The sequence below is a fragment of the Amphiura filiformis genome, chromosome 20 (assembly GCF_039555335.1).
Source record: "Amphiura filiformis chromosome 20, Afil_fr2py, whole genome shotgun sequence".
NCBI classification, from domain to species: Eukaryota; Metazoa; Echinodermata; class Ophiuroidea; order Amphilepidida; family Amphiuridae; genus Amphiura; species Amphiura filiformis.
Genome location: NC_092647.1, coordinates 28365320 through 28391588, shown reverse-complemented (window position 1 = coordinate 28391588; position 26269 = coordinate 28365320). Strand labels below are relative to the sequence as shown.

Below are 26269 nucleotides of genomic sequence, written 5' to 3'. Positions count from 1 at the left end.
TGCCTCAGTGGTAACCCAGTTGGGCAAAAAGATGATAATAATGGGCGTAACCATGGTGGTGAAAAGGCTGAGTAACCTGGCTGTGTATAAAGGTTGAGCAACCTAGTTAACACCCTGTGGTTAACACCTATGTCATCCTGCACGTAGACCGATATCGTAAATTATATAACTTACAGAAAGATTGTGTGCCCTTTCCTCAGAAAAACAAATCCTACTTAACCGGATACAAAAGAAATCGATCTGGGTACTTGACCTAAAGTGTTCCGTAGAGATTTCAACAGGCTTAAATGCGCTAAGGATAGAAACTATTGTCATTCGTGCAAATTTTGAAAAAGCAACAAAAAATAAATAAATACAATAATGGTTTATGAAATACGCTTATTTTCAGGCAATATTTACACGTAGGCCCCTAAGTCTCGTTAATTTAATATAAAATAAAAAACAGCTGAAATGGAAATATTATTTTGTGTTCTTTAATTTCATCAATTACCTACCTTGTTAATTTTGTCATCGGTGACTTTAGGTGAATTGTAAGCTTTCTGAAATAGGAGAAAAGAGTGATTAAAAGTTGATGGATAGTGATGGATACCCAACTTAAATAATAGATATTTAGATTATAAGCAGATCCGATTCCGACAACGTATGAATACTAAATGGACAATTAACAGAGTTTTATATGAGAGTTTGATATGAGACGAAAATCTTTGGATACCGGGGTAGAAAATGATGAATATCTCTCGTAAATGATTTCGTCTAAAGAAGCCAGATGTGGTTCCTTGCACTTGAATATATGTTTTGAATAGATATGATAGTCGTTAGCTAGCGTCTTGAGAAAGAAGCTTGTGTCTTGAACTCAAAAACTGACAATAATTATGATTTTATATGTGCCGACTATACAGTGTATAGGCCAATCGTGGAGGTAGTCTAAAAGCAGATGACATATGGCGTACCATGGTCACTCACACACTAGCGAGGTCAGTCACCCATGGTCACCGGGCTATTGTCAGAGCCTTAGTCAGATGTCCTTCGGTCCATTATGCGTCTCATAACTATTAAACAGGTTGGAACAAAATGGCCATGCGTGGCGGTGGATTCAACCTACCATGGCGATTTCTGCCATGAAGATATCGGGGCGATGACACTGTGTGATGTTGATATTGTTTATGAAGTTAATGGAGATGAGGACATTACCTAGCATGGTAGGAAAAAATGTGCACTTTTGATTTTGAATGTAGGCCTCAATGAAGGGAAATTAAAGGCGGTATTAACCCTAACGCCCCAAGTACTTTTCTGGCGAAGGGGAAGGAAATAACTTATAGGGCGATGGAGAGAAAAGTTGTTTTTTCCGGCCCTGTTTTGAACCACTGACCCATCGGGCTATTATGACTCAGAAGAGAGGCTCATTTTCTATTGAAATCTATTGATGCTACATATTTTCTAAACCACATTAGGTAAAGATGCGGGATACTCATGTACATACTGTGTCATTTACCTCTACTTGTTCCTAAGTGGTATAAATATGCGTAATGTGGGGGTCACATAAACGGCACTGAGTAAAAGAATAAAAACCCATGCACTGATGATTTTTTACTTATTTTTTTAAAATGTTTTAAAGAATAATATCTTAATTGGAATAGCATTGATTATATTATTTTCAATTAAGTTGCTTGACTCGAAAGAAAACACAATTTTCTTGCGTTCTTTGTGCCATACATTATTGTAAAGGAGATGAAACAAAAATCCCCCTAAAACGGATGACCCATGATAATTTAAAGGAACATTCACATAAGAGTCAAAAAGGTTGTTTTGAAAAATAGGCTCATATACTATTGAAATCATACACACGGCCATTTCCCTATTATAAATTTACCTGTTCTTGGTACAAACATGAATAACTTTAATGTCGTATAACGACATATAATAATGGAATAAAACCCAACGATGTATTCAAAAAAGAATAAATAAAAACTATATCTTGGGATGATATTGATATGTGTAATTTTTAATTAAATTGTTGACTCGAGAAAAATCACGATATTGAATTGATACATAATTTTGTATGCGAACGTTTTACCAACTTTGGTTGTACATTATTATTACCCATAATTATGTTCATAAAAGAAATAGTAAGTTGAGTGACATCATGGTCTACAAAGTGAAGTAGGAATCGGGCTTTATATAATAGAGAAAAATTATGGAGTGTCACACATATACCCTCGTATGACATGTAAGTAGTAGAGAGAGGCTTTGCTAATCTCGTCTAACCAGCATTATATTTAGCATTCATTGGCAATTACCGGTTTTGATCTACGGATTTGACAATCAGATAATTTTAATTATCATTTAAAACTACGAGCAAGAATGCCGTTACTTGATCAAATTGAGTTTTTTGTTTGTTTTTGTTCCTATAGGGATGCCGATGAAATAGGTCGTTCAATTATGGTGATAAATATGATGTTGATACGTTGATATTGTTAATGATGATGATGGTGACAATGACATGGTTTTGAGTGCGGTAACCCGGAGCTTGGAAAAAGCACATTGCTTCCACGTGTTGCCTTTACTGCATAATATATTCAATTATGTTTTGTTTACGGTGACATTAATGATGGTATCACTTTGCTGCAGTTTTAGGGCTGCGGCACACATTTTGGAAACATTTTCTCTACTCTTGTCGCTGCACAAACTACGGTTTATTATTCAAATGGGTCACGTGAATTACAATCTCCACAGGAATTTACGCATTTCGTAGTTTATTGTTTCAACTTATGCGACAAAAATAACGCTGAAAACAAAAGAGTTCAAATTCTAAAAGAAGAGGGCTAAAATTAGTCCCCTTGAATCGACACCTGATTGCAAGAAAGTCGTAAATGCCTTGATATTTGTATGCATTTACGGCTTTCTCACATTCAGTTGACGATGTGAAACTACCTACATCAAGTGCCCGCCTGGCTGTGTCGTAATCCATTAGCTTGTTTTCTCGTTTTTTCACTCGCTCCTGTAATAGATACAATGTAAACAATAAATGCTGCTATATAGTTTAACACAGTTAACTGTGCAGTAGAACATAAGACACGTTTGCTTTTTATGTTTAAATAACCATGGCGTTTTGATTTCTATGGTGTACAGTTGCTCAAAGATTGGTTTACCCGAGCACCCTTCACTATATACTTGCAGGATAAAAATCCAAAATGAAACTCCGAAACACAAAGTATGGGTTTTTATCAATAGCATCCTTTTTGGAGCTCTTGGGATCTGAAGAATAATTTGATATGATAATTTTGAATTTCAATTTTTAAGGGTCAAGACGCCAAATTTGAGCGTGATAAACAACGTTTTAGAAGCACCCTAAGATGGTACTACACCCTTCGATAAATTTGTGACTATTTTTGCATTTTTCCCAAAAAATAATAACACTGTGTTTAATAACAAATGTTATGTATATTATAGGGGCAAGGAATCCAGTTTAATACTACACTGGAATTTCAGGTACTCAAGACAAGCGGTACGTTATTTATGATAAGAAAAGAGGTACCGCTAGAACATTGTAGAATGTACCTCATTTCTTAACATACAAAATGAACCACTTGTCTTGAATCAGTATATTGGATTCCTTGCCCATATAATATACATAACTTTTGTTACCAATGTGTAGTTATTTTTTGCGAAAAATGCAAAATTAGTTACAAAATTTATCAGGGGGTGTAGTAACACCTTAAATCACCCTAATAGGTATCCACTTTTAACATGAGCTGCTTTCTACATTTTATTACAGTATAAGAATTTAAATCCAGACTTGTCTAGGGGTATAGTTGCGTTCATTTCCCGACAAGCTTCGTAAATGAGTATTCATACCTTAATATCAACAAAATTTATCTGGTATCTTCTAAGGGGATCTGCTAAGTTGTGTACGTCACGAATAAGATTGCCGCATATGGTTTCTTGGTCCTGCAAAAAATGGAAAATTGTCAAAAATGTATTTGATAACGGGTCAGTAACACTCACAACTGCTGAGAAACCACGCTCACTTCTCATCATCGCGACGTTGTACTTGAATCATAATGTTCTGAAAAGTTCTCGGAAAGTTCCCTGTCCTCAATCTTAGTGTAGTTTCTTCTTTGTTATGGCAAACTTTCTCAACATCACTGTAAGTGTTAATTCTCCGAACGTTGATCTTAATGTGATATTTTGCCGTTGTATGTCCTGTGCGATGTTATCATTTGCATGGACGTTAGGGTTGAAATCAAAACTTGACCGCCGGTTCCGTCCGGTGTCTATTGTTCTAAACAACTGGGAAAACGGACGGAACCGGCGGTCAACCGCCGGTCGAGTTTTGATTTCATCCCTTAGCGCATCCCATTCTCTTTTTAAAAATGCAAGAATCTAATTTTGATGATTCTTTTAAGATCTTCTGTTTTAGCGAATCACCGATAAATGCCTTTGGGCCAAAACACCATTGAAAAACACAAGTTCGTCATGATCGTACACGGTCAATCGGTCACGTATATAATGTCACACTATTCCACGACTATATTTCTTTTATATGTACATTATACTGTCATATTCATGTTGCATTTTGACAGTTTTGTGTTATCGTAATAAGTATCTTCAGATTTAACATGAAATGTGGTCAGAAACACCCAAAAAAATGGTTAGAATGGTTAGAAACTATTAGATCAAACACTCATGTTCTTAGTAAAAAAAAAAAAGGAAGGTTCCCTAATACACCTGTTTTTTAGTACAAGCAGGTGTATATAGGAGTGGCGTCGATTTCTTTTCGAAAAGAGCGAAAACCTCACTCCCAAAAAGAGTGGTTCACTTAAACTACTCAATAAAGAGTGAAATGTCTTTTTAACTTTAAAACCACTTAAAGAACGAGAACCACTCTAAAAGAGTGAATTTCAACTCGTTCAAGGAGTTAAATGAAGGACAACACATTTTTAGAGTTGTCCCTCATAACTCTTTGAAAGAGATGAAATTCACTCTTTTAGAGTGGTTATCACTCTTTTAGAGTGGTTTAAAAGTTCAAAACACATCACTCTTTTTGAGTTGCCTTATAAGTGAATCACTCTTTTGGGGAGTAAGTTTTTCGCTCTTTTACATTTAGAGAGATGGGGGGATGGGGTTTGTGAAAGATTCTTAAGTAGAGAGAATCTTGTCCATTGGTACAAATGCGAGCTTAAATGAGCAATTTTTAACCTTAAATTGTCAAATGTGATGTTAATGTGGTACAAAACACACACACATGGTGTATGGACACAACCCCACCCCTCTTATTAAAACATTGGGATGGCTCCGCTGAAATAGTCTTTTTCGGTCTTATGGTCTGGACTTTTATGTATGATATATGCCAAATTCGTATAAACTAGCGGTCACCCGTCTTTCGCGGTTCGTAAATAAATGCAATTTTACAAATGCATTGCCACCCTCCGAATTTTTATTGCGAACAATTTTACCAACTCCCTAATTCATATCCCGATTGATCAGTCATTTCATTTAATTCATTTTAATCAACTTCCCCCCCGTGTTGTCCCCTATCCTCGACCCCGTTCTTTTCACTGTTCCCCCTTAGCTCACAAAATTAAAGCTAAAAAATGTTTGAATGTGAAAATAAAATGTAGGCCTACAATTTTTAAGTCAGTATAAAGACAATTGTGACGGCTATTAATTTGCCATGTTCACAAAATATGATGGTCACCCATGCATCGCGGATTGTTAAATAATATCGCCAACCCATGGCACCCATGCACTCTCCTCACTCATTTTAGAGGCAGCGTGTTGATACGCGATGTCGCGAGATGACGCGAACTAAATGATACGCGTTTTTTTAGGCGGACATAGTAACTGATGCTCACTATTTTGAGGTCCCTGGATATTTTTAAAGGTATTTTTGCTCATTTTTAGACTTTAATCACTGAGATTGGAAAAAATGAGGTGAATATGCAGCGTAACTCAGTGAATGATTAGGTTTGCAAAAGTGAAATTTGCAGTTGCATCTCAACCGTTCGAGTTTTTATCACGAAAAGTTTTGCAACTCGGTAATTTGTTATAGATTATAGGCATAGATGGGTCAATTTATTTCGGCAAAATTTTTTCAAATTTGTTTTGAAGGTACATTGTTTTTTATCTTATATTGTAAAGGCTCTGTGGCGTTGTTAATCTCTCATCCCGCGAGTTTTTTTCCACGGCCTTAGGCCTATTTAGGCCTATTTTAGATATGCCTATAGCTACATTTATATCATTCTTTGAAATTATTTGATTTAAGCTGAAATAAGTTCGCATCGTGAATCGTGATATAAACATGATAAACTCTATCATTTTCTTTATACTTTCTATACAGCCTTAGTCAGCCTACGTGCATGGACAGCATGAGTCTGGATTTCGATAGCTATGGATCCGAAATCACCGTGAACAAACACTAATATCATGGTCTTTACTATGGGGTTACAGAGCCTACGGGTAGAAAAGAACTAGATGAAGAAAATTGCTTTTGTAAAAAATGACTTTTTAACACCATATTTATATACTCGTCAAAGAACCCTTTTTTTGTCTTGTCAACATGGTCAAAGACAATTTTGTGTTTGCCGTAGGCTTGAATGTCAATCAACAACAATTTACAAGAGCGGAAAATATGTAACGCTTTTTTTTTTTTCGTTTTTCTAAAAATCGGTGGTCGGACTTTAATATGTTGTTATAATTAACTACAAATTTGCTCAAAGCAAGAATAATTTACGTGGGCTATTTAGATGGACAATTTCGATAAGTATAACTCCTTGAATTGTTAAATTTAGTTTTACAAGTCCAGTGGAGGTGAAAGACTAGATCATTAGTGCATTACTGATGAAGTCTTCCGGTTGGAAGATGAAACGTGTATAACGTGAGTGAATTATTGGACTTGTTGTAAAACAAAATAGTCTATCAGAATAAGTTTTAATACCCGTGAATTCACCACGCTCTCTAATTATTATCACTTATTTTGGAGTGCGTAGGCCTACGTGATTCATTTTGAGAGTTGACATACAGAATTCATGGCAATATATAGCTTTAATAAACAAGCATAAAACACATCATGCACATAATCACACCCACTTCATTACGAGATAAAAACTCATAAGTATATTACATACTGTAAAAAAGGACCATAAATTATCGGACGCCCGTATTTCGAAATTTCCCGTTCTTACAAATGTGGTAGTATTTAGCTACAGTATACAGCTTTAAAGTGTAAATATACTATAGCCATCTAACATGAGAACTGCACTCTCTAGGCGAGTTTGAAAAAAAAATAGGGCGAACACGCCCCGGTCTCCCCTACACTGACATTTCAATGCAACTTTTGAATCTGCACCTATTGTCATTCAAAGAGTTACTACCAAGGTTAGTATATGGAGCGATACATGTATCCAGAGAAAATAAGGTATCAAAATTGTTACAACTAACATGACAATTCTGTTTTTAAAATTGATGCATTTCGTCACACCCTGTGTGTTACTTTTTAAACACGTTATGTACGTCTTATAGGAAGTTTTGTGGTCTGATATCCAAAAACTTTGTTGATTTCTTGGGTTATGGTGCAAGATATTGAAAATAAATAAGTCAAAAGAACCGCCTCCTTTTTTGTCGTTTCCCGATTTTTTTAAAACATATGTTGTATGCTACGACTCGCTCTCATTTATCTCAATGAACTTGAGAACACATGAACTTGTGAACACTTGTGAACTTCAAAAACAATTAATATGAAATTAAACCGGATTTGTTTTTAAATATCAAACGACTTACGGAATTTATTTACATCTTACCTGTAAAGCTAGTTGAAATTCTCTCGCTTGCGGCCAGAAATCTTCATAAAAGTCCGCCATTATGTCGTTCAAGCCCTTCATTGCTTTCTTCATCTCTGAGAAAATTACAAACGATGCACTCTTAGAAAAAAAGCTTCTTGGCTGTCCTGTATGTAGAACCTTCAAGAGAAAGAGGTTCTTCAAAAATTTAAAGAACCAAAATTGGTTCTTTCTGGCTTTTCCAGGACCCTTTTCAGGTCTATAATGGTTCTTTCTGACCTTTCCAGAACCCTTTTCAGGTCTGAAATGGTTCTTTCTGTTCTTTGTAGAACCAATTAAGGTTCCACATACGGGACAGTTCAAGAACCTTTTTAGGTTCTATATAGGCCTACTTAGAACCGTTTTTTTTTCTAAGAGTGTATCACAACAGAGATGACATTATTATCACATCATTTTTGACGTGGTGGTATTCATCTCTTCTTTCGTCGAAATCATTATAGTTATCAGCATCATCATCGTCATCATCATCGGTCTATATTTATTTTCTTTGTTTGAATTTTGAATGGCGGGAAAGATATACCCTGACTAGAAAATAATACATTTTTGAGATGATTGACCATAAAAAGATAGACCTGTGTATATACCTGAATTTTGATTCTACTACATAGGCTTAGTTATCCAGATATTGACGAAAATAGGATTTTTAGTAGGCCTATAATGGCGTTCTTAATTGGGCGGATTTGGGCGGGAAACCACAGGCAATGAATTTGTGTAATGTGCGGGTATGACTCTTTCTACCAATGGGGTCAGTTGTTCTGCATCTGGCGCTTTTCACTTGAATAAATTTCTGGGCTCCGGGTCTATCACTATACCACTAACATCAACAACAACAACAACAAAATCATCATTATTATCATGCAATATATTGTCATAATTATATTGCTAAATCTTTCAACCTTGATCATGTTGACAATCAAACCAGTTCAAAATATCAAAGAAAACGTGTCGGCGTTTAACATAAAGAAAATCAGTCAAAACATGGATCTAAGAACCGATTTAAAATAGATTTGCTTCCCTATATAAGTTCTGCCTTTAAATCTTTCTTAAAGCCCCCATTAAATCCTTCAGTATATAATTACCTTTAAACTTTATATTTTTCTACTTAAATTTGATAACGGCAATTCGTCAGAGAAACACATTTTGTAGTCATCCGGGAGTGAACATGAATATAAACAGATTATATGGTTGACTTTTTTGATGACTTTCCTTAAATTAGAACATCTTATCATGACAGCTGATATGTTCCTCTCATAAAAACGTTTAAGTCAACAATATTATGTATGCTTTTTATTTTTATTTTTTATCATGGTATATCTACGCATCAATAGCTGAAATCTATAAGAGATAACGCTGACGAAACTTCGGTCAGGCAGAAGTGACCTGATGGGTCGCATAGCTGGTCGGGGTATTTTTACAGGACAGGCAAGTGTAGCCGACAATCGGGCGTTACCCTGATCGGAACCGACTGTAACGAGGTCTATTTTTTTTAATTATGGATCATCTGCACCGCCATCGCCATTACCAGATGAACCACGGGGAGAGCGGAGATTGTTTTGTCCTGCGGGGAATTGAACCCGAGACCTCGCACCAAAGGCTAAGACCTTAAGGGGTATAGTCCATACAAGATCCCGTCCAACAATTTTTCTTAAATTTCGTACCAATTAGATTTCATCGATATATATCGAATATCTAAAATAAAAAAGAGGGGTCACCGAGCTAGTTTTTGGGAAATAACCATTATAAAAAGGCTGTTTGGGGGAAAAATTATAGAACAGGCGTCTATGGTAAAATGAAAAATTCAAACATATTTTCGATTATATCAAAAAATCTACTCCAACAATTTTGCTGATTTTTGTATGTAAAATGCGCACTGATAGGATGTTTCAATAAAGCTAATAAAAAATGGGGGTCACCGAGTTACTTTTTCACAATTTGAGCAGAAATGGCATATTTTTTGGTTCAAAATACCAGTGCGGCGTCACTCGCGTTAACGCGCTATAAGTTGCCCGGGGGGGGTTCTTCCTGGTTGAAGGTATACGGGGATGTGCCACGGTTTTGGGGTACCTTTTCAGCGATTTTGGTATATCGATGGGTGGGTTTTCAGTGGATACCAATGCGCCCAATTGGGCGCATTTGGGCAAAAATACCATTAAGGCGCCCAATTATGGCAAATTTGGGTGCTTTTTGGGTGCTTTTTCTTGAAAATTGGTATACTGATGGGTAGTAAAAACAGCAAAAAGTAGGTATAGAGAAAGTCAGCATCCGAAAGTCTGCGTGGCACACCCCGTACAAAATTTTTCGAAGAACCCCCCCCCCCCCCCGGGATAAGTTGTCCGCGTATGCAGGTGATATCGCAAGAACTGCCGGACGCTTAATTTCTTTCTGCAACCATAGTGGGCCGCAATATATCACTAACCGCATAGTCCGAGGCAAGGTCCATTATTGTCAGGGTTAGGGTCTTATGGTTAGGGTTAGGGTACGGGTTAGGGGTTAGGGTTAGGGTTTAAGGTTAGGGTTAGGGTTAGGGTTAGGGTTTAGGGTAAGGGTTGGGGTTAGGGTTAGGGTTAGGGTTAGGGATTAGGGTTAGGGTTAGGGTTAGGGTTAGGATTATATACGTATTTATTAGTACTAATATAATATAGGCCTACTAGTAATAGTATATTGTGTGTATGCACTTTATTCCGTAATCAATAAGTATCATAAACAAACACCTTTCTGGCACAACGAATCATAGTAGGCCTACATTCGTGTAGGCATTAGACTATGGATACATAGATTGTGGGTTCGAACCCCCCAGGTAAACCGTTGTAGAATTTTAATTCTATCGATTGCTTTTTATTTTATTAAGGGATCAAAAATGAGCGTTTATTGCGTTTCGACAGTATTTTTTGTGGGACATGAGAGCACCTCGGACCTATCGAATTGCATTCTGAATACGAAGCATGTCTTTCTGATATCAAATAATTTTCATTTTTTGAAAATCACAATATAATACAAATTTTATGACAAATCATAAAAATTTGATATTTTTCAAATTTTTGATATATAACAGTCCTCGAAGTAAATTATATAAATCCAATGATATATTCTTAAAGTGTATGTAGCAGGAGGAAAAGCCGACGGTCAATTGAAAATTTTGACCTTTCATATTGAAGATATGGATTTTTTTCCCAAAAAGACCTAATTTTTTTTGGTGTTTTGGGAAAAAATCCATATCTTCAATACGAAAGGTCAAAATGTTCAATTGATCGTCGGCTTTTCATCCCACCTACATACACTTTAAGTATAAATCATCAGATTTATAAAGTTTACTTCAAGTACTGTTAAATATCAAAATATCAATTTTAATGATTTGCCATAAAATGTGTATTAAATTGCGAATTTCAAAAATCAAAATTATTTGATATCAGAATGACATTCTTCGTATTCAAATGCAATTCGATATGTCTGATGTGCTCTGATGTCCCAAAATAAATACTGTCCAAACGTTCATACCCCAGCCCTTAAGTAAGAGGAAATAATAATGGTAATAAACTCGTGTTATATCTAGCCTCATAGGCCTATAATTACATGTATGTACTATGTGTTATCGCATTGCGGCCCATTATGGTTGCAGAAAGAAATAACGCCTGCCGGACAAGATATTGTCAGAAATTCCTTTCGAAACGAGTGCGTAAATACTGCACGCATGGATTATACCCCTTAACCAGTGTGCCACGCTACTCCCTGTTTTACATCAGGAAGTAACATCTAAGTTATATCTGGCATCGCTGGATTGTTTTTCTAACTCATATTTATCGCGATACACCTGTCAGATCGCTTATATATAAATGTTGTTTGCTGGTTTGTTTGTGTTCTGTCTATTTTATTTTTTAATTTATTTTTTGGGTTTCTTTTCTTTTTTTTCCTTTTTTTCTTTTTGTATTTTTTTTGGGGGGTTCGGGTTTTTTTTATTTCTTATTTATTTATTTTTGTTTCTTTTCTTTTATTTTTTGTTTTGTTTTTTTTTTTCGGGTTTTTGTTTGTTTTTGTATTGTTTTGTTTTGATTTGTTTTGTTTGTTGTTGTTGTTGTTGTTTTTGTGGGTTTTTTTGTGTGTGTTTTTTTTAAATTTTTTTTAAATTTATTTATTTTTATTTATATTTATTTTGTTATTTCATTTATTCATTCATTTACTTTTAGTATTTATTTTGCTTTATTTTGTTCAATTCAATCATTTGGTTTGCTTTATCTTGATAACTGTTTTGTTTTCACACAATCCTTTGGAGATGTTATATGGAAGGTGAAATTTCGATCGAATATTTTCAAAAAATACAAAGGAGAGATACATCATCAAGAGAGATGAAAAGGAATTACCTTGTTTTGTTGCTTTACCTGGAATAAATTTTGCTAGTAGACTTTCATTATGATTTCAGATATGTCACAAAGAAAGCAGCTCCAAGTTTTTACTAATTATAGCATCTATAATACGTAAACCAAATCAAATATCCTATTTCTTTCTCACCATCTCATGACGACCGTGTAGTGCTTATTGGGGTATATGTAGGCTAATCAGTCACCATGTAACATATGTTGCGGTGTTATAAAATCGAGCTCATACTGTACATCATCAATGGTGTACGCATATAAAGGCTTGCCTCAAGTTTAAATCAGACATTAAATAATAAAGTACAACGTTTGTCCCAATAAAAATACCGGGTGCTCTATTTTGTTATAATACTTCTAGCGCCCAGGTTTTTCATAAAAGTTCGAACTAAAATGATCACTTCAGCAGTTGATTAATATTGTTTCATTCTAAACTGATGCACTGGATGTATATGATGGATAATAAACTCGTGTAAATGCATTCGTCTTAATATTGATCGCACTTGTCATGAAGTTATTTCATTTAGGCCTCAAGTTTAACGGCTTTTGATCTAATTGCAATAATTCCACTTAATTCATTATAGTAGGCACAAAATGACAAAATCGAACCAAATTCACAATGATAGGAAACAGAGTGTGCTACAGCTTCCTTTTTAAATATGATTCCAATTCGAGTTATAGAAAAATAAAACCACTTGATTATTTTATTGGGACACACTGTACGACGTATACGCTGGCGAAGTTACGTAATAATCGGATTAACTATACCATAGCAATAGGTGAAAACAATTTTTGAATATACCGCGCTGCACTGATACTTTCACGTGGTACCTCTGCATTAAACCGTATCATGCTAATCACTTGCACCCGTAAGATTAGTATTTTTGAAGACCGGTATTGTATTCAATCTATGATTGCAGACCTACACAGGTGAGTAGTTCAACCTGCCTGTAGTGCAGGGCGATATGTTCAAAATTGTTTTCACCTATTGCTATGGTAGTTAATCCGATTTATTACGTAACTTCGGCAGCGTATTAGGTCTTTAAATAAAATATTGCTGGGTGGCATAAATTACCTCTTTTTCATGAATTTGTTGTTACATAATCTTGTTGCTCTACTTGTTTGACATTCTCTCTTCGCCAATATAGTCCGGTGGCAGAGCAAGGTTAGATGGTTTTGCCAGTTAAAGTAGTTTTCTTTGCTGATTATTACTCTTTCAGTGGTACAATATAAGATTTTGGGGGATGTAAAATGGTAACCCTTGGGCAAGTAGAAATATTCAAGATGGCCGCTATGGATACTAAAATTAAGCTCGGTTATTCACTAGCGGTACCATAAAATGATAACTTGAAGTATTTTGTGTAAATTATTTTCCTTTTGGGTGCTTTAAATATAAACTATATACAGTTTTAAACATGACACTCTCGCAATTCAAAATGGCCGCTGTTAAACGTCATAAGCAAAAACCATTAGTTTCAAGATAAAGTTCTTTTGCCAGATTTTGTTTCTTACAATAATTAATGTACACCCTAGAATTAACCAGATCCAGATTGACATTTTACTTCCTTACAATCGCATAAAAATTCCAAGATGGCCACCACCGAAATGAAAGGTAAAAATATAACACATTTTGGAAGACTTTTTGCAGGGAGTGTATTTAGTGACAGCTCGGGGTTAGCAGCTTTCCGTTTGGTGATATCTGAACTGATATCAGTATCCCGATCTGTATCTGCCCAACTTGTACCAATCCTTCCTGAGCTGAGCGCCTTCAATTCCTTGACAACTAATATCAACAGCGCCTGCAACTGCAGCCGAAATTCTTGAAGTGTAGGAGCGATCATTATAGCAACATGTAACCCGGTAGTCGAACAAATGGTTTCTAATCATCTTTGAATCTCTGAGTAAGACACCCAATGCCACTTGAAGATCCATTGCTTGCTTTTGCACAGGACTTTTTTGCATATCAGTAAAGCTAACAAGGACTTCTTCAACTTCGGCGATGAAATTGTAGCATGTCAGATACTGATTATGCAGCCAAATCCTCGTCGATTGCGATATTGTAGTGTGACTTGACAATGCGAATGTCTTTGTACTCTCGTACTATCTGCTTGGCTACTCTTTGGATGCTACTGCCTGTAACAGTTTCATTATAACTTCACATTTCACGTGCGTTAAAGTTGCAACGGAATACGATAATACTAGAATAACTTTGTGATGAAAGAACTAGTTCGGCAAAGTTTGTTTGGAGTTCTTCATTGTGTCACCTACGATCAGCACGAGTTAATGTGATTTCCAAATGTGTGTAGCATTTCTGATACAATTCAGCAGGTTTCCAAATGCGACTCTTATCACCAGATAGGATATCTACAGCATGTTTTAGGAATTCATCAGTTGCATCTTCTTCAGATGCTGCAACATCACAGCGTGTATTGCTTTTGTCACTAAAAACAGTAAAATAATAAAGTTTGTTTGCTGGTTTTATTTCTTCTTTAGCCTGGAACACTCACTGAATTGAAACACAATCATCTGTTCTTTCTTCAGGCACAGGATCTCTGTGATGCCTAATTTCCATCGCGTGAAGATTACTCACAGAGATTTCTAAACGTTCTCTGATTTCATTTGCCTAGCTATCATCACGATCGCGCATTTTGCTATCAGATACTCAAATTTTGGCATAACGTTCATGTGTAGATATGTACATAATGCAAGCTTCCATCTGTCTGGATGCTTTGAATCTTTTGGAGTTCACACACTTCCCCCACATTAGTATTGCTGGAAGTCAAAGTGGGGGAAGATCAACGTAGTCGTTTGGCGGACTGGGTAGAGCCATCTTCTACATAATTGGCAATATTAGTTTTGCGTGATCATTTTTCAGGCTGACATAAGCTGACATACAAATCATACTCATAATCTTGCTTGCATTGATTATTGTTTGTATACGTGCTGGCCCATTGTTCAGAGAGCAACGATGAGCATTATTACATTCGTTCCCGTATCGGTATGTGAAGATAAATTGAAACAAATACATACTGTTTCAATTTTTTTTAAATGACTGAAGAAAATATGCTGTTTTTTTTTTTTCTGCGCACGTTGGAATGTTTTCTCGCTGTATAATATAGGCCAGTTTGTCATTTTCAAAACTAAACCTTAGTCCATACAAATGTGGGCTATTACTCAAATTACTCCCTTGGAACAGTAATCATTATATCTTCACACTCCTTGAAAGTGAATTTTCAAAGAGTGTCATACAATTATAGCTACAATTCTCAGGTATTTGTGTTAAAGAACATATAGCTCTCCTACATGTTCACGATCAAATAATGAGAGCTGTTGATGGCCGGAAAGCTGTCTTTGTTGCATACTGCAGTTACTGTCCGTTTTCCTATACACAATACACAGTGCTCTCACCATTGACGCGTGACCCCTACAAATGATGTATGTTGGGAGAATGGACACTTGCCTAGTTAACATCACTGTGTGAAAAATAACCAGTCAATATTTTATTTATTCTCCAAAACTTCTAGCAAATATATTTCTCTAACATGACCTAAAATTACAGCTAGGTTAGATGTTCAGAAATGGTCGCACTTTTGTAAAATATGAGTGAGGGCAAGGCATAGCTAGCCAACTCCCCGTGTTAATTGAATGGAGATTTGACCAAAAATATTGGTATCGGACCGCTCACTTCTGAAGGATGCCACAAAAACGGTAAAAGCTACATTTAAATTATTCTAAATAGGTTCTAGAAAATAAAGTTTTGTAACATGTCCTAAATTTTTAGCTAATTTAGATGTTTGGAGAGGGTCGCACTTTTGTGTTTTAGGAAGGATATGTAAACGACAGATAACACCAAAAATATGAAGAAATTATTTCCAAACCGTGTTAAGTCAACAATCATTATGTTGCTCATTTTGAAGAATGCTGGTTAACAAAAAGCAGGTCTTTGTCTCATTTCGTGAACAAAAGTACACATACCATTGTTTCCTTTCGTTTCCTTTATAATCGGTTACCCAACTGAAGCTATAAATACCAGCTTTATTGCGATGTCGCACATTGAAAACAGACACTTGTTCACAACCAGAGAAGATCTGATTTAATCAGTTGAGCTGCTTCAATGAGTGTTATCTTGGTTTAATAGCTTTTAATGGGGTTTAATCCTGCAAAGGTCGAGATGAGTTCTACTGTAGACATGACTGCATCATGGTGTTACTTGACTTGACCGCCGCATTTGATACAGTTGATCATGGTATTCTATTGCGGCGGTTGAGTCAAGAATTTGGTCTCACTGACACTGCCTTGAATTTTTTCAAGACCTACCTGACCAACAGAACTAGTCAGGTTTTTGTTAAGGCAAGTTTTCCGAGACTGCTCTTCTCAAACATGGTGTACCCCAAGGGTCTGTTCTCAGGCCACAGGCTTTCTGTTATTACACTATTCCTATGGGTCAGATCATTCGTCACCATGATGTTCAATTCCATTTTTATGCGGATGATGTTCAGTTGTTCGGCGTCTTTGATCCTGCTATACCTGGTGATGCGGCTTGTGCCCTCTTTAAACTCATTAATTGCATCAATGAGTTGAGGGTGTGGCTTCAGAGTAACAAGCTCAAGCTCAATATGGCAAAAACTGAATATTTCATTGCCGCCTCTGCTACTCATTATGAATTGGTGAAGTTTTACACTCTTCACCTCGATGAGCATGTTATCAAACCCTCCGCCTCAATAAAAAATCTTGGCGTTGTATTTGATGGTGACTTGAAGATGTCCGACCATGTCACTCAGCTTTGTAGGTCCCTTAATTGGCAACTACGGAATCTTGGCAGGATAAGACGTTTCATTGACTTCAACACGTGTAATAACATTGTGCGTGCCCTTATATTGTCTAGGATAGATTACTGTTCCTCCCTCCTAAATGGCATCCCTCAGAAAAACATTCAACGTCTGCAGGGTATCCAGAACAAATCTGCCCGCCTCATCTTCCAGAAGCCCAGATTCACTTCCACATCCCCATTACTTGCCCAGCTTCACTGGCTTCCTGTGGCTGAACGAATTAAATTTCGTACGCTTGTCCACACTTACAAATGTGTCAATCTGGATTCTCCTGATTACCTCTCTTCATTGCTCCATATCCGCCAGTCCTCATACTATCTCCGATCGGCTGGTAACTCGCTTGTCATCCCCAGAACCTTCAAACTGGCTGGGGATACTGCCTTTTCTGTGGCTGGCCCCAGTCTTTGGAATAAGCTGCCTATAGTCATCAGAATGGCCCATAGCACTGGGACTTTTAAAAGTCTCCTTAAAACTTATCTCTTCCCCCAAATATGATGTTTCCCTTCCTTCTGTCTTCTTCTCGCGCCTCGCATCCCTTGGAAATTTGTGCGCGTTATAAGTTCAGTATTTATTATTATTATTATTTATTTCATGCTGACAATATATACACATGTAATGATTTTTAATTCAATCTAATTGGTGTATTCTATTGCTAAAAATGAAAGACAGGTAAAACTTTATGCAAATGGTTAAGAATGATTAAATTAAATAACAAGAACGTATGAGTATGATATGTTATGCAAACCATTCAATATGTTGAGAAAAGACAGTTACCTATTATGAGCATACATTACACAACTCACGGGACGCCATCATGCAATTTGGGCTCACTGAAGCGTGTCAATTCATAATCTACGTGCATATATTACATATTGAGCCCACACTACCATTAATGCGCACTACATACGCTATAATTATTTGTTTTGTTACCAATAAAATCATTTGAATGCTATTTAAGAGTTACGTGTCGGCCATTTTGAATATCTCGGATTGCCCAAGGGTGATAATTTCACACCCCTTGGAATCTTATTCTACACCACTCAAAGATCATTTATCAGCAAAAAACTAACTTTAACTGCCCAAAACACTATAATTATTTGGTATGATACCATTTGTCACTAAAACACCATTTGAATGCTATTTCAGAGTTACGAATTGGCCATTTTGAATATCTCAGATTGCCCAAGGGTGACAATTTCACACCCCTTAGAATCTTATCCTACACCACTCAAAGATCATTTATCAGCAAAAAAAACTAACTTTAACTGCCCAAAACACTATAATTATTTGGTATGATACCATTTGTCACTAAAACACCATTTAATGCTATTTCAGAATTACGAATCGGCCATTTTGAATATCTCGGATTGCCCAAGGATGACAATTTCACACCCCTTAGAATTTTATCCTACACCACTCAAAGATCATTTATCAGCAAAAAAAACTAACTTTAACTGCCCAAAACCCTATAATTATTTGGTATGATACTATTTGTCACTAAGACACCATTTGAATGCTATTTCAGAGTTACGAATCGGCCATTTTGAATATCTCGGATTGCCAAAGGGTGACAATTTTACACCCCTAGAATCTTATTCTACACCACTTAAAGAGCATTTATCAGCAAAAAAATAAACTTTAACTGCCCAGAACAGCATTTGGTATGATACCTTTTGTCAATAAAACACCATTTGAGGGGCGCAACACTAAATAAGCGTCCCATAGGATAACGTGTGATTTTGGCCTACTTCGAGCGCCATTCCTGGCGTCCCTGCAATACTTGGCAAAATAAATTTGGTATCAAATTAAAGCTCTGTTTCTGTAGATTCCAAAACTTTTGTCGGCATATATCGATGACCGTTGACTTTTTTTCGCTATTTCGCGGTGCAAAAAATATGGCCTAAAAATATACTAAATTCACCACTCACATTTCAAAATCGGAAGTTGTCTTCATCCGCCACAGAGAATTGCTTTTGAGATAAAATGTCCGGTTTTTCTGCATGTTATCATTGACGACACTTGTCGAATTCATATGAGCTGATATTGAGTGATTTAAAGTGAACATGTCGGTAGATATGGTCGCTACAATCTCATACTCACTATGGACTATATTAGCCGAATTTCGTTCTTACATAAAATGCGTAGTGATTTAGTGTTGCGCCCCCTTATAAGGATTTAAAAGTTTTCAAAATCCACATTTGTCACTTATTAATTAAATTAGAGAAAATTTGTAGCTCAACACAGAAAATTTCATGTCTCTGCGACATTTCGTTCAAGAGAAATGTTGTTTTAAAGATCAGTGCCGAAATGCGGAAAATCGCATATTTCGACTTTTCCTCCAATATGCGAGAGTTTGCACAAAACTCACTAAAACTAGTGACAAACAACAATTTAAGCACGTCTTTGAACCAAGTTTAATTTCTTTTCTAGATTATCTGTCTTGCCATTTTGTTTTGGAAAGCACTTGTTAATGAGTGTGAAGTACAAAGATCCCCCCCGTTTCAGTAGTAACAATTATGATCTTTTTGCATAGGCCTACTGAATATGCACGCAACGGCTTCATGCAGATTAACAATGCCTATTAACTTTAAAACCCATTTTTGAGCCTTTTGAAGATTTTTGGATACAATTTCTAGACTTTGCAGGCGCCTGCTCGGCCAATAAAGCATTTTCCCAATAATAATTCATCAGGGTGACTTTTCGTAATCCTTGTTTATCATCATGATTGAAATAGAACACATTTCATGACGCGCATTTCTTATTTTACGCGAAGAATGTAAAAACAACGCGTTCATAACGACGGCCGTTACAAGGGGCGCAACACTAAATAAGCGTCCCATAGGATAACGTGTGATTTTGGCCTACTTCGAGCGCCATTCCTGGCGTCCCTGCAATACTTGGCAAAATAAATTTGGTATCAAATTAAAGCTCTGTTTCTGTAGATTCCAAAACTTTTGTCGGCATATATCGATGACCGTTGACTTTTTTCGCTATTTCGCGGTGCAAAAAATATGGCCTAAAATATACTAAATTCACCACTCACATTTCAAAATCGGAAGTTGTCTTCATCCGCCACAGAGAATTGCTTTTGAGATAAAATGTCCGGTTTTTTCTGCATGTTATCATTGACGACACTTGTCGAATTCATATGAGCTGATATTGAGTGATTTAAAGTGAACATGTCGGTAGATATGGTCGCTACAATCTCATACTCACTATGGACTATATTAGCCGAATTTCGTTCTTACATAAAATGCGTAGTGATTTAGTGTTGCGCCCCTTATAAGGATTTAAAAGTTTTCAAAATCCACATTTGTCACTTATTAATTAAATTAGAGAAAATTTGTAGCTCAACACAGAAAATTTCATGTCTCTGCGACATTTCGTTCAAGAGAAATGTTGTTTTAAAGATCAGTGCCGAAATGCTGAAAATCGCATATTTCGACTTTTCCTCCAATATGCGAGAGTTTGCACAAAACTCACTAAAACTAGTGACAAACAACAATTTAAGCACGTCTTTGAACCAAGTTTAATTTCTTTTCTAGATTATCTGTCTTGCCATTTTGTTTTGGAAAGCACTTGTTAATGAGTGTGAAGTACAAAGATCCCCCCCGTTTCAGTAGGAACAATTATGATCTTTTTGCATAGGCCTACTGAATATGCAGCAAAACGGCTTCATGCAGATTAACAATGCCTATTAACTTTAAAACCCATTTTTGAGCCTTTTTGAAGATTTTTGGATACAATTTCTAGACTTTGCAGGCGCCTGCTCGGCCAATAAAGCATTTTCCCAATAATAATTCATCAGGGTGACTTTTCGTAATCCTTGTTTATCATCATGATTGAAATAGAACACATTTCATGACGCGCATTTCTTATTTTACGCGAAGAATGTAAAACAACGCGTTCATAACGACGGCCGTTACAAGGGGGCGCAACACTAAATAAGCGTCCCATAGGATAACGTGTGATTTTGGCCTACTTCGAGCGCCATTCCTGGCGTCCCTGCAATACTTGGCAAAATAAATTTGGTATCAAATTAAAGCTCTGTTTCTGTAGATTCCAAAACTTTTGTCGGCATATATCGATGACCGTTGACTTTTTTTCGCTATTTCGCGGTGCAAAAATATGGCCTAAAAATATACTAAATTCACCACTCACATTTCAAAATCGGAAGTTGTCTTCATCCGCCACAGAGAATTGCTTTTGAGATAAAATGTCCGGTTTTTTCTGCATGTTATCATTGACGACACTTGTCGAATTCATATGAGCTGATATTGAGTGATTTAAAGTGAACATGTCGGTAGATATGGTCGCTACAATCTCATACTCACTATGGACTATATTAGCCGAATTTCGTTCTTACATAAAATGCGTAGTGATTTAGTGTTGCGCCCCCTTGAATGCTATTTTAGAGATACGTGGCGGCCATCTTGAATATCTCGGATTGCCAAAGGGTGATAATTTCACACCCCTTAGAATCTTATTCTACACCACTCGAAGATCATTTATCAGCAAAAAACAAACTTTAACTGCCCAAAACACTATAGTTATTTGGTATGATACCTTTTGTCACTAAAACACCGTTTTAATGTTATTTCAGAGATACGTGGCGGCCATCTTGAATATCTCGGATTGCCCAAGGGTGACGATTTTACATCCCACGGAATATTTTTCTACACCACTCAAAGATCAATAACCAGCAAAAAAACAAACTTTAACTGGCAAAACCATCTAACCCCCAAAATATTGTTTTTGCAGCCGGACTAATAGGTCTTTCCCACTTTAAAAATGGTCATTGTTAATTCGCTATTTGTCCCAGTTAGAGAAGTGCTTAAAACTGCATGGAACTCACTTGATGGCGTTTGGCTCTGCTAACTCCAATAGCAGAGTCAAACGCCGCCAACGGCAACGATCGAAGTGGTCAATTACGAAAAAGGTGTACTGGATAGGACAAATAGGACCTACCTTTCAAACAGTGTTCGTATCTTCCAATTTCCTGTTTTAACTTCTCTGACTGTGCCATTTGTTTTTGAAAAGAAAAGTTGAAGTCGTCAAATACAGGGTCCCTTGTTCCTTCAGCTCCCATTTTTTGTAACACCTTTGATACAAGCAAAAAAAGAGACATATGTGACGTGTCATGTCAAAAGGAAACACTTTTGGGCAGGTTATCAATTTTGAGGTTTTTACATATCTTAAATATAGAGATATTTTGCTCCACAACACCATTTTCCCCAATGAAATCGGACATTTCTAAGCGAAGATATTGAGTTCGTAAGTTATGGTATTATAAACTTGGAAATTGAGATATCGGCCTTTAAAAATACAAGACGCCAGTTATATTCCAGTCTGAAACTATCAGACAATATTTCTAACATTAATAACATCGCAAATTCGCAACAAACCCAAATTGTGAAAAAATAACCCCCGGACAGACTTTTGACTATTTATTCATGATCCACCAGCTTTACGTGACTTTCCGAACCACGAGACCCCGTTCATACACAACAGTGTATGGGAGTGAGAAGGAATTCTACAATTATATTTATACTGCTTTAAGGGATGGGGTATGAACGTTTGGACAGTATTTATTGTGGGACATTAGAGCACATCAGACATATCAAATTGCATTCTGAATACGAAGAATGTCCTTCTGATATCAAATGATTTTGAATTTTGAAATTCGCAATGTAATACATTTTATGGCAAATGATTAATTAAAAAATTAATATTTTTGATATTTAACAGTACTCGAAGTAAACTTTATAAATCTGATGATTTATATAAAGTGTATGTAGGTGGGATGAAAAGCCGACGATCAAGTGAAAAATTTGACCTTTCGTATTGAAGATATGGGTTTTTCTTTCCAAACACAAAAAAAAATTAGGTCTTTTGGGGAAAAAAATTCATATCTTCAATATGAAAAGTCAAAATTTTCAATTGATCGTTGGCTTTTCCTCCCAGCTACATACACTTTAAGAATATATCATTAGATTTATAAAATTTACTTCGAGGACTGTTATATATCGAAAATGTGAAAAATATCAAATTTTAATAATTTGTCATAAAAGTTGTATTATATCGTGAATTTCAAAAATGAAAATTATTTGATATCAGAAAGACATTCTTCGTATTCAGAATGCAATTGATATGTCTGATGTGCTCTCATGTCCCACAAAAATACTGTCGAAACGCTCAAAACGCTCATTCCAGATCCCTAACCCTAACGCCCTAAGGGCTTTTCGGCGACGGGAAGGGAAAGAAGGAAAGAATAAAGAGAGAAAAGAAGGAAAGAAGTTGTTTGCTCTGGGTGGGATTCGAACACTCGGTCGGCGACACTTTGCCACGGGTCTTGGGCTTCGCTGGCCAGCGAAACCGTGCCTATATATCACTTAGGGCGATTGCGTCATCACACCACGTGGGATGCATGCACGAACAGCGCATATATCAAGTAGTATTTTGTAGTATTCAGGCGGGTTAGGGTTAAGCAGAGTCTGCTTCACAACCAGACGAATAAACTCTGAAACTAACCTCACAGTAACTGAACATAATTGCAGGATTCCCGACCTTAGAGGAACATTTTGGGATAGGCAAATGAATTGTCACAAAATATAAGCCCGAGGCTCGAACTCCGGCTCCCAACTCGATCAACACAAAAGTTGGCAACCATGAGAGTTACCAAAATTTTTAAAGACCCCCTTTGATTTTCATCAAATTTACCCCCCCCTTTTTTGGCCAAAAACTCTTTTTGTGGCTTTCAATGACAAAAATAATTTCAAACACCTCTTTTCAATGACTAGAATTTCAAACACACATTTTCAATGACACTAAATATTGACATAAAATTACCAGATTTCCCCAGTACCCCTTTTATCCAAATTTAGTGGACAGTGCAAATTAAATTTATTTTGCTGATTTCAAGGTCAAATTTCATGGACAGGGGAAATTAAATATTTTGCTAATTTCGCGGTCCTCGCTACTGGTAAGAAAATTTACCCCTTCTCCGCGCTATTTGGTAACTATCATGGTTGCCAACTTTTGTGTTGAATTGGGGCGGGGCTCAAACCCATGCAGATCGTATTATCCCGGCCGATGGCTCAGCAGCGCCTATACCCGCTCGGCCATCACCTTACTCTGACTGTAATACTATTATCATCATGATCATCCATGCACAAAAATGCTGTGGTGACTGTGGTGTGATGTGTCTGTTTCTGTCAGAAAGAGATAATAAGGGCGAGTGGGATTGGGAAAGGGGGAGAGCTCAAAATAATCAAACAAGTAAAAACATTACCTTTGCACCAGCTCGTTTACCATGTTTAACGGCCTGGCTTTTGGCCTTGCTTGCAAGATAATCCATCGCCATCCTGCTATTATTCGTTGGACACCGCCTAGACTGTTACAACAACTGACTTTAATTATCCTAACATAGGCCTTTTCTGTTCATACACCTTTATGTTTACATTTTGCTGCGGTTGTTGTCATACAACGCGTAACTGTCACTATGCGTACATGACTCGCGAGCGAGTGTAGCGTGTCACGCGAGCGAGTTTAGCGTGTCACGCGAGCTCGCTGACAACTCATCAGTGCTCGGTGTTGCGGACTGAGCGGCGCGCCAGGGGGAGGGGAGCGGCGCGCCCAGACAAACAAGAACTGCGCGAACAAGATTTTGTCAGAAATTCCAGTTAGAAACCAGAAACGAGCATAGACCACAGAATTAAAACCAGAGAACCAGGACTCGACCGCCATCTTGATACAGTCATGGAGCAAAAATTGGGGGTATTCGGTTTCCCTCGGTATGCGCTCGAGGCATTCGTTGTCATGCAACCGCGACATGGATGATGGGCGCATTTGAGAGACGCACTTGATGCGACCTGCACGCGAGTACCAAGACGCTTCAGATGAGACGCAGAATTGTTTTCGTTTGTCTCCGCGCACCGTCGGCAAGGACCCGAATACCCCCAATTTTCTCCCCATAGCTGACGGCGCGATTGTACGTGGCGGTATAGGGAGTCCCGGTTCTCCTTCTCTAATTCTGTGGCATAGACATAGGCCCTACCACTAGTTTGTCTGGGGGTGTTGCGGACTGAGCGGCGCGCCAGGGGGAGGGGAACATAGGCTTGATCCACCAGTCCTTCAACTGCTTACGCACGGTCATCGGGTTGTGCTTGCAGGTGAGATAGCGAAAAACGTAAACAAAAATCAAAATAATATACCCAAAATCTTTCCTATAGCACATGTTTTGCACGCATTAAAAAATAAGGTATTTGGCCTATAGGCCCCTAATGCTGAGCTTTTTTCTTCTTTTTTTAAAGTCTAGAATAGAGAAGGTCCGGAATGTAATGAGGCTATTGAATTCAGATGATGATGTGGTCCGGAAGACTGCTGAAAAGTCCCTGAAACTGCATATGCAAAAAAGAAAAGTTAAAAAAACTAATGATGAAGGTAAAAACTTTGCTGGGTATGAAACTGGTGAAAATGGTATCATCACAAAAAATATTCAGACTTGCTTGAGCAAGTCAGCCTGGGTTGAGTTAAATGAGATCTGCTCAAAACTAGCCATCGAGTTGGTTAAATCAAACAACGAAAACTTTGCGTATATGGCATAAAGGCAAGTGAAACTATAATGGTTTGTCACAAAGTAATTTATCATTTTATCATAAAGAAACTGACTGAAACTGAACTAATCACTGGAAAAATCTTGAATCACAGGGAAGACTTGCGGACCTCGAGAAAGCAGATTATGCATGTTCGATGGAGCATTTAAAGAATGGTGATTTAAGTGTCGACCTGATTAAGTTTATCACCAAAGCTAGACTCCAAATCGCTGAATCAAATTCATTGCTCCATGTAATGTTTCCTCAGGTCAGCAAGTCGTGCCCTCTTTGCAGAAATCCATATGATACAATTTCACATGTAGCAAACGGCTGCATGCAATTTCGTTACAATTCCATTTCAAGACACAACCGGATCATCAATATCATTGAAAAGGAAATTCAAAAATACAACAGGTGTGATATCTACCGTGAAAAGATCATCTCGGGTGCCCTGATCACGAATGACGATGATGAAATTGAATTCGCAAACATCTTTCAGGACATTCAAGCAAGAAAACCAGACTTATTTCTCATTGATCACGAAAACATGAAGTGTTTCATTTTGGAAGTAACTTGTCATTTCGATGCTTTCATTGAGGAAAGTTACAACACAAAGTTCCAAAAGTATACTCCTCTTTGTAACT

At 37.0% G+C, this 26269-nt stretch overlaps 1 protein-coding gene across 1 annotated transcript in view; it reads right to left on the bottom strand.

Moving 5' to 3' along the window:
* LOC140142239 (uncharacterized) overlaps nt 1-24394 on the bottom strand; it is a 32607-nt gene extending 8213 nt beyond the window's left edge. Inside the window, exons 1-6 of the mRNA XM_072164207.1 lie at nt 24323-24394; nt 22000-22132; nt 7800-7894; nt 3856-3948; nt 2936-2998; nt 495-539 (exon numbers count right to left, since the gene is read on the bottom strand). Coding sequence (XP_072020308.1) covers nt 495-539; nt 2936-2998; nt 3856-3948; nt 7800-7894; nt 22000-22132; nt 24323-24394 — 501 coding nt within the window. The remainder of the gene's footprint in view (nt 1-494; nt 540-2935; nt 2999-3855; nt 3949-7799; nt 7895-21999; nt 22133-24322) is intronic.
* Between the last annotated feature and the right edge of the window lie 1875 nt (nt 24395-26269).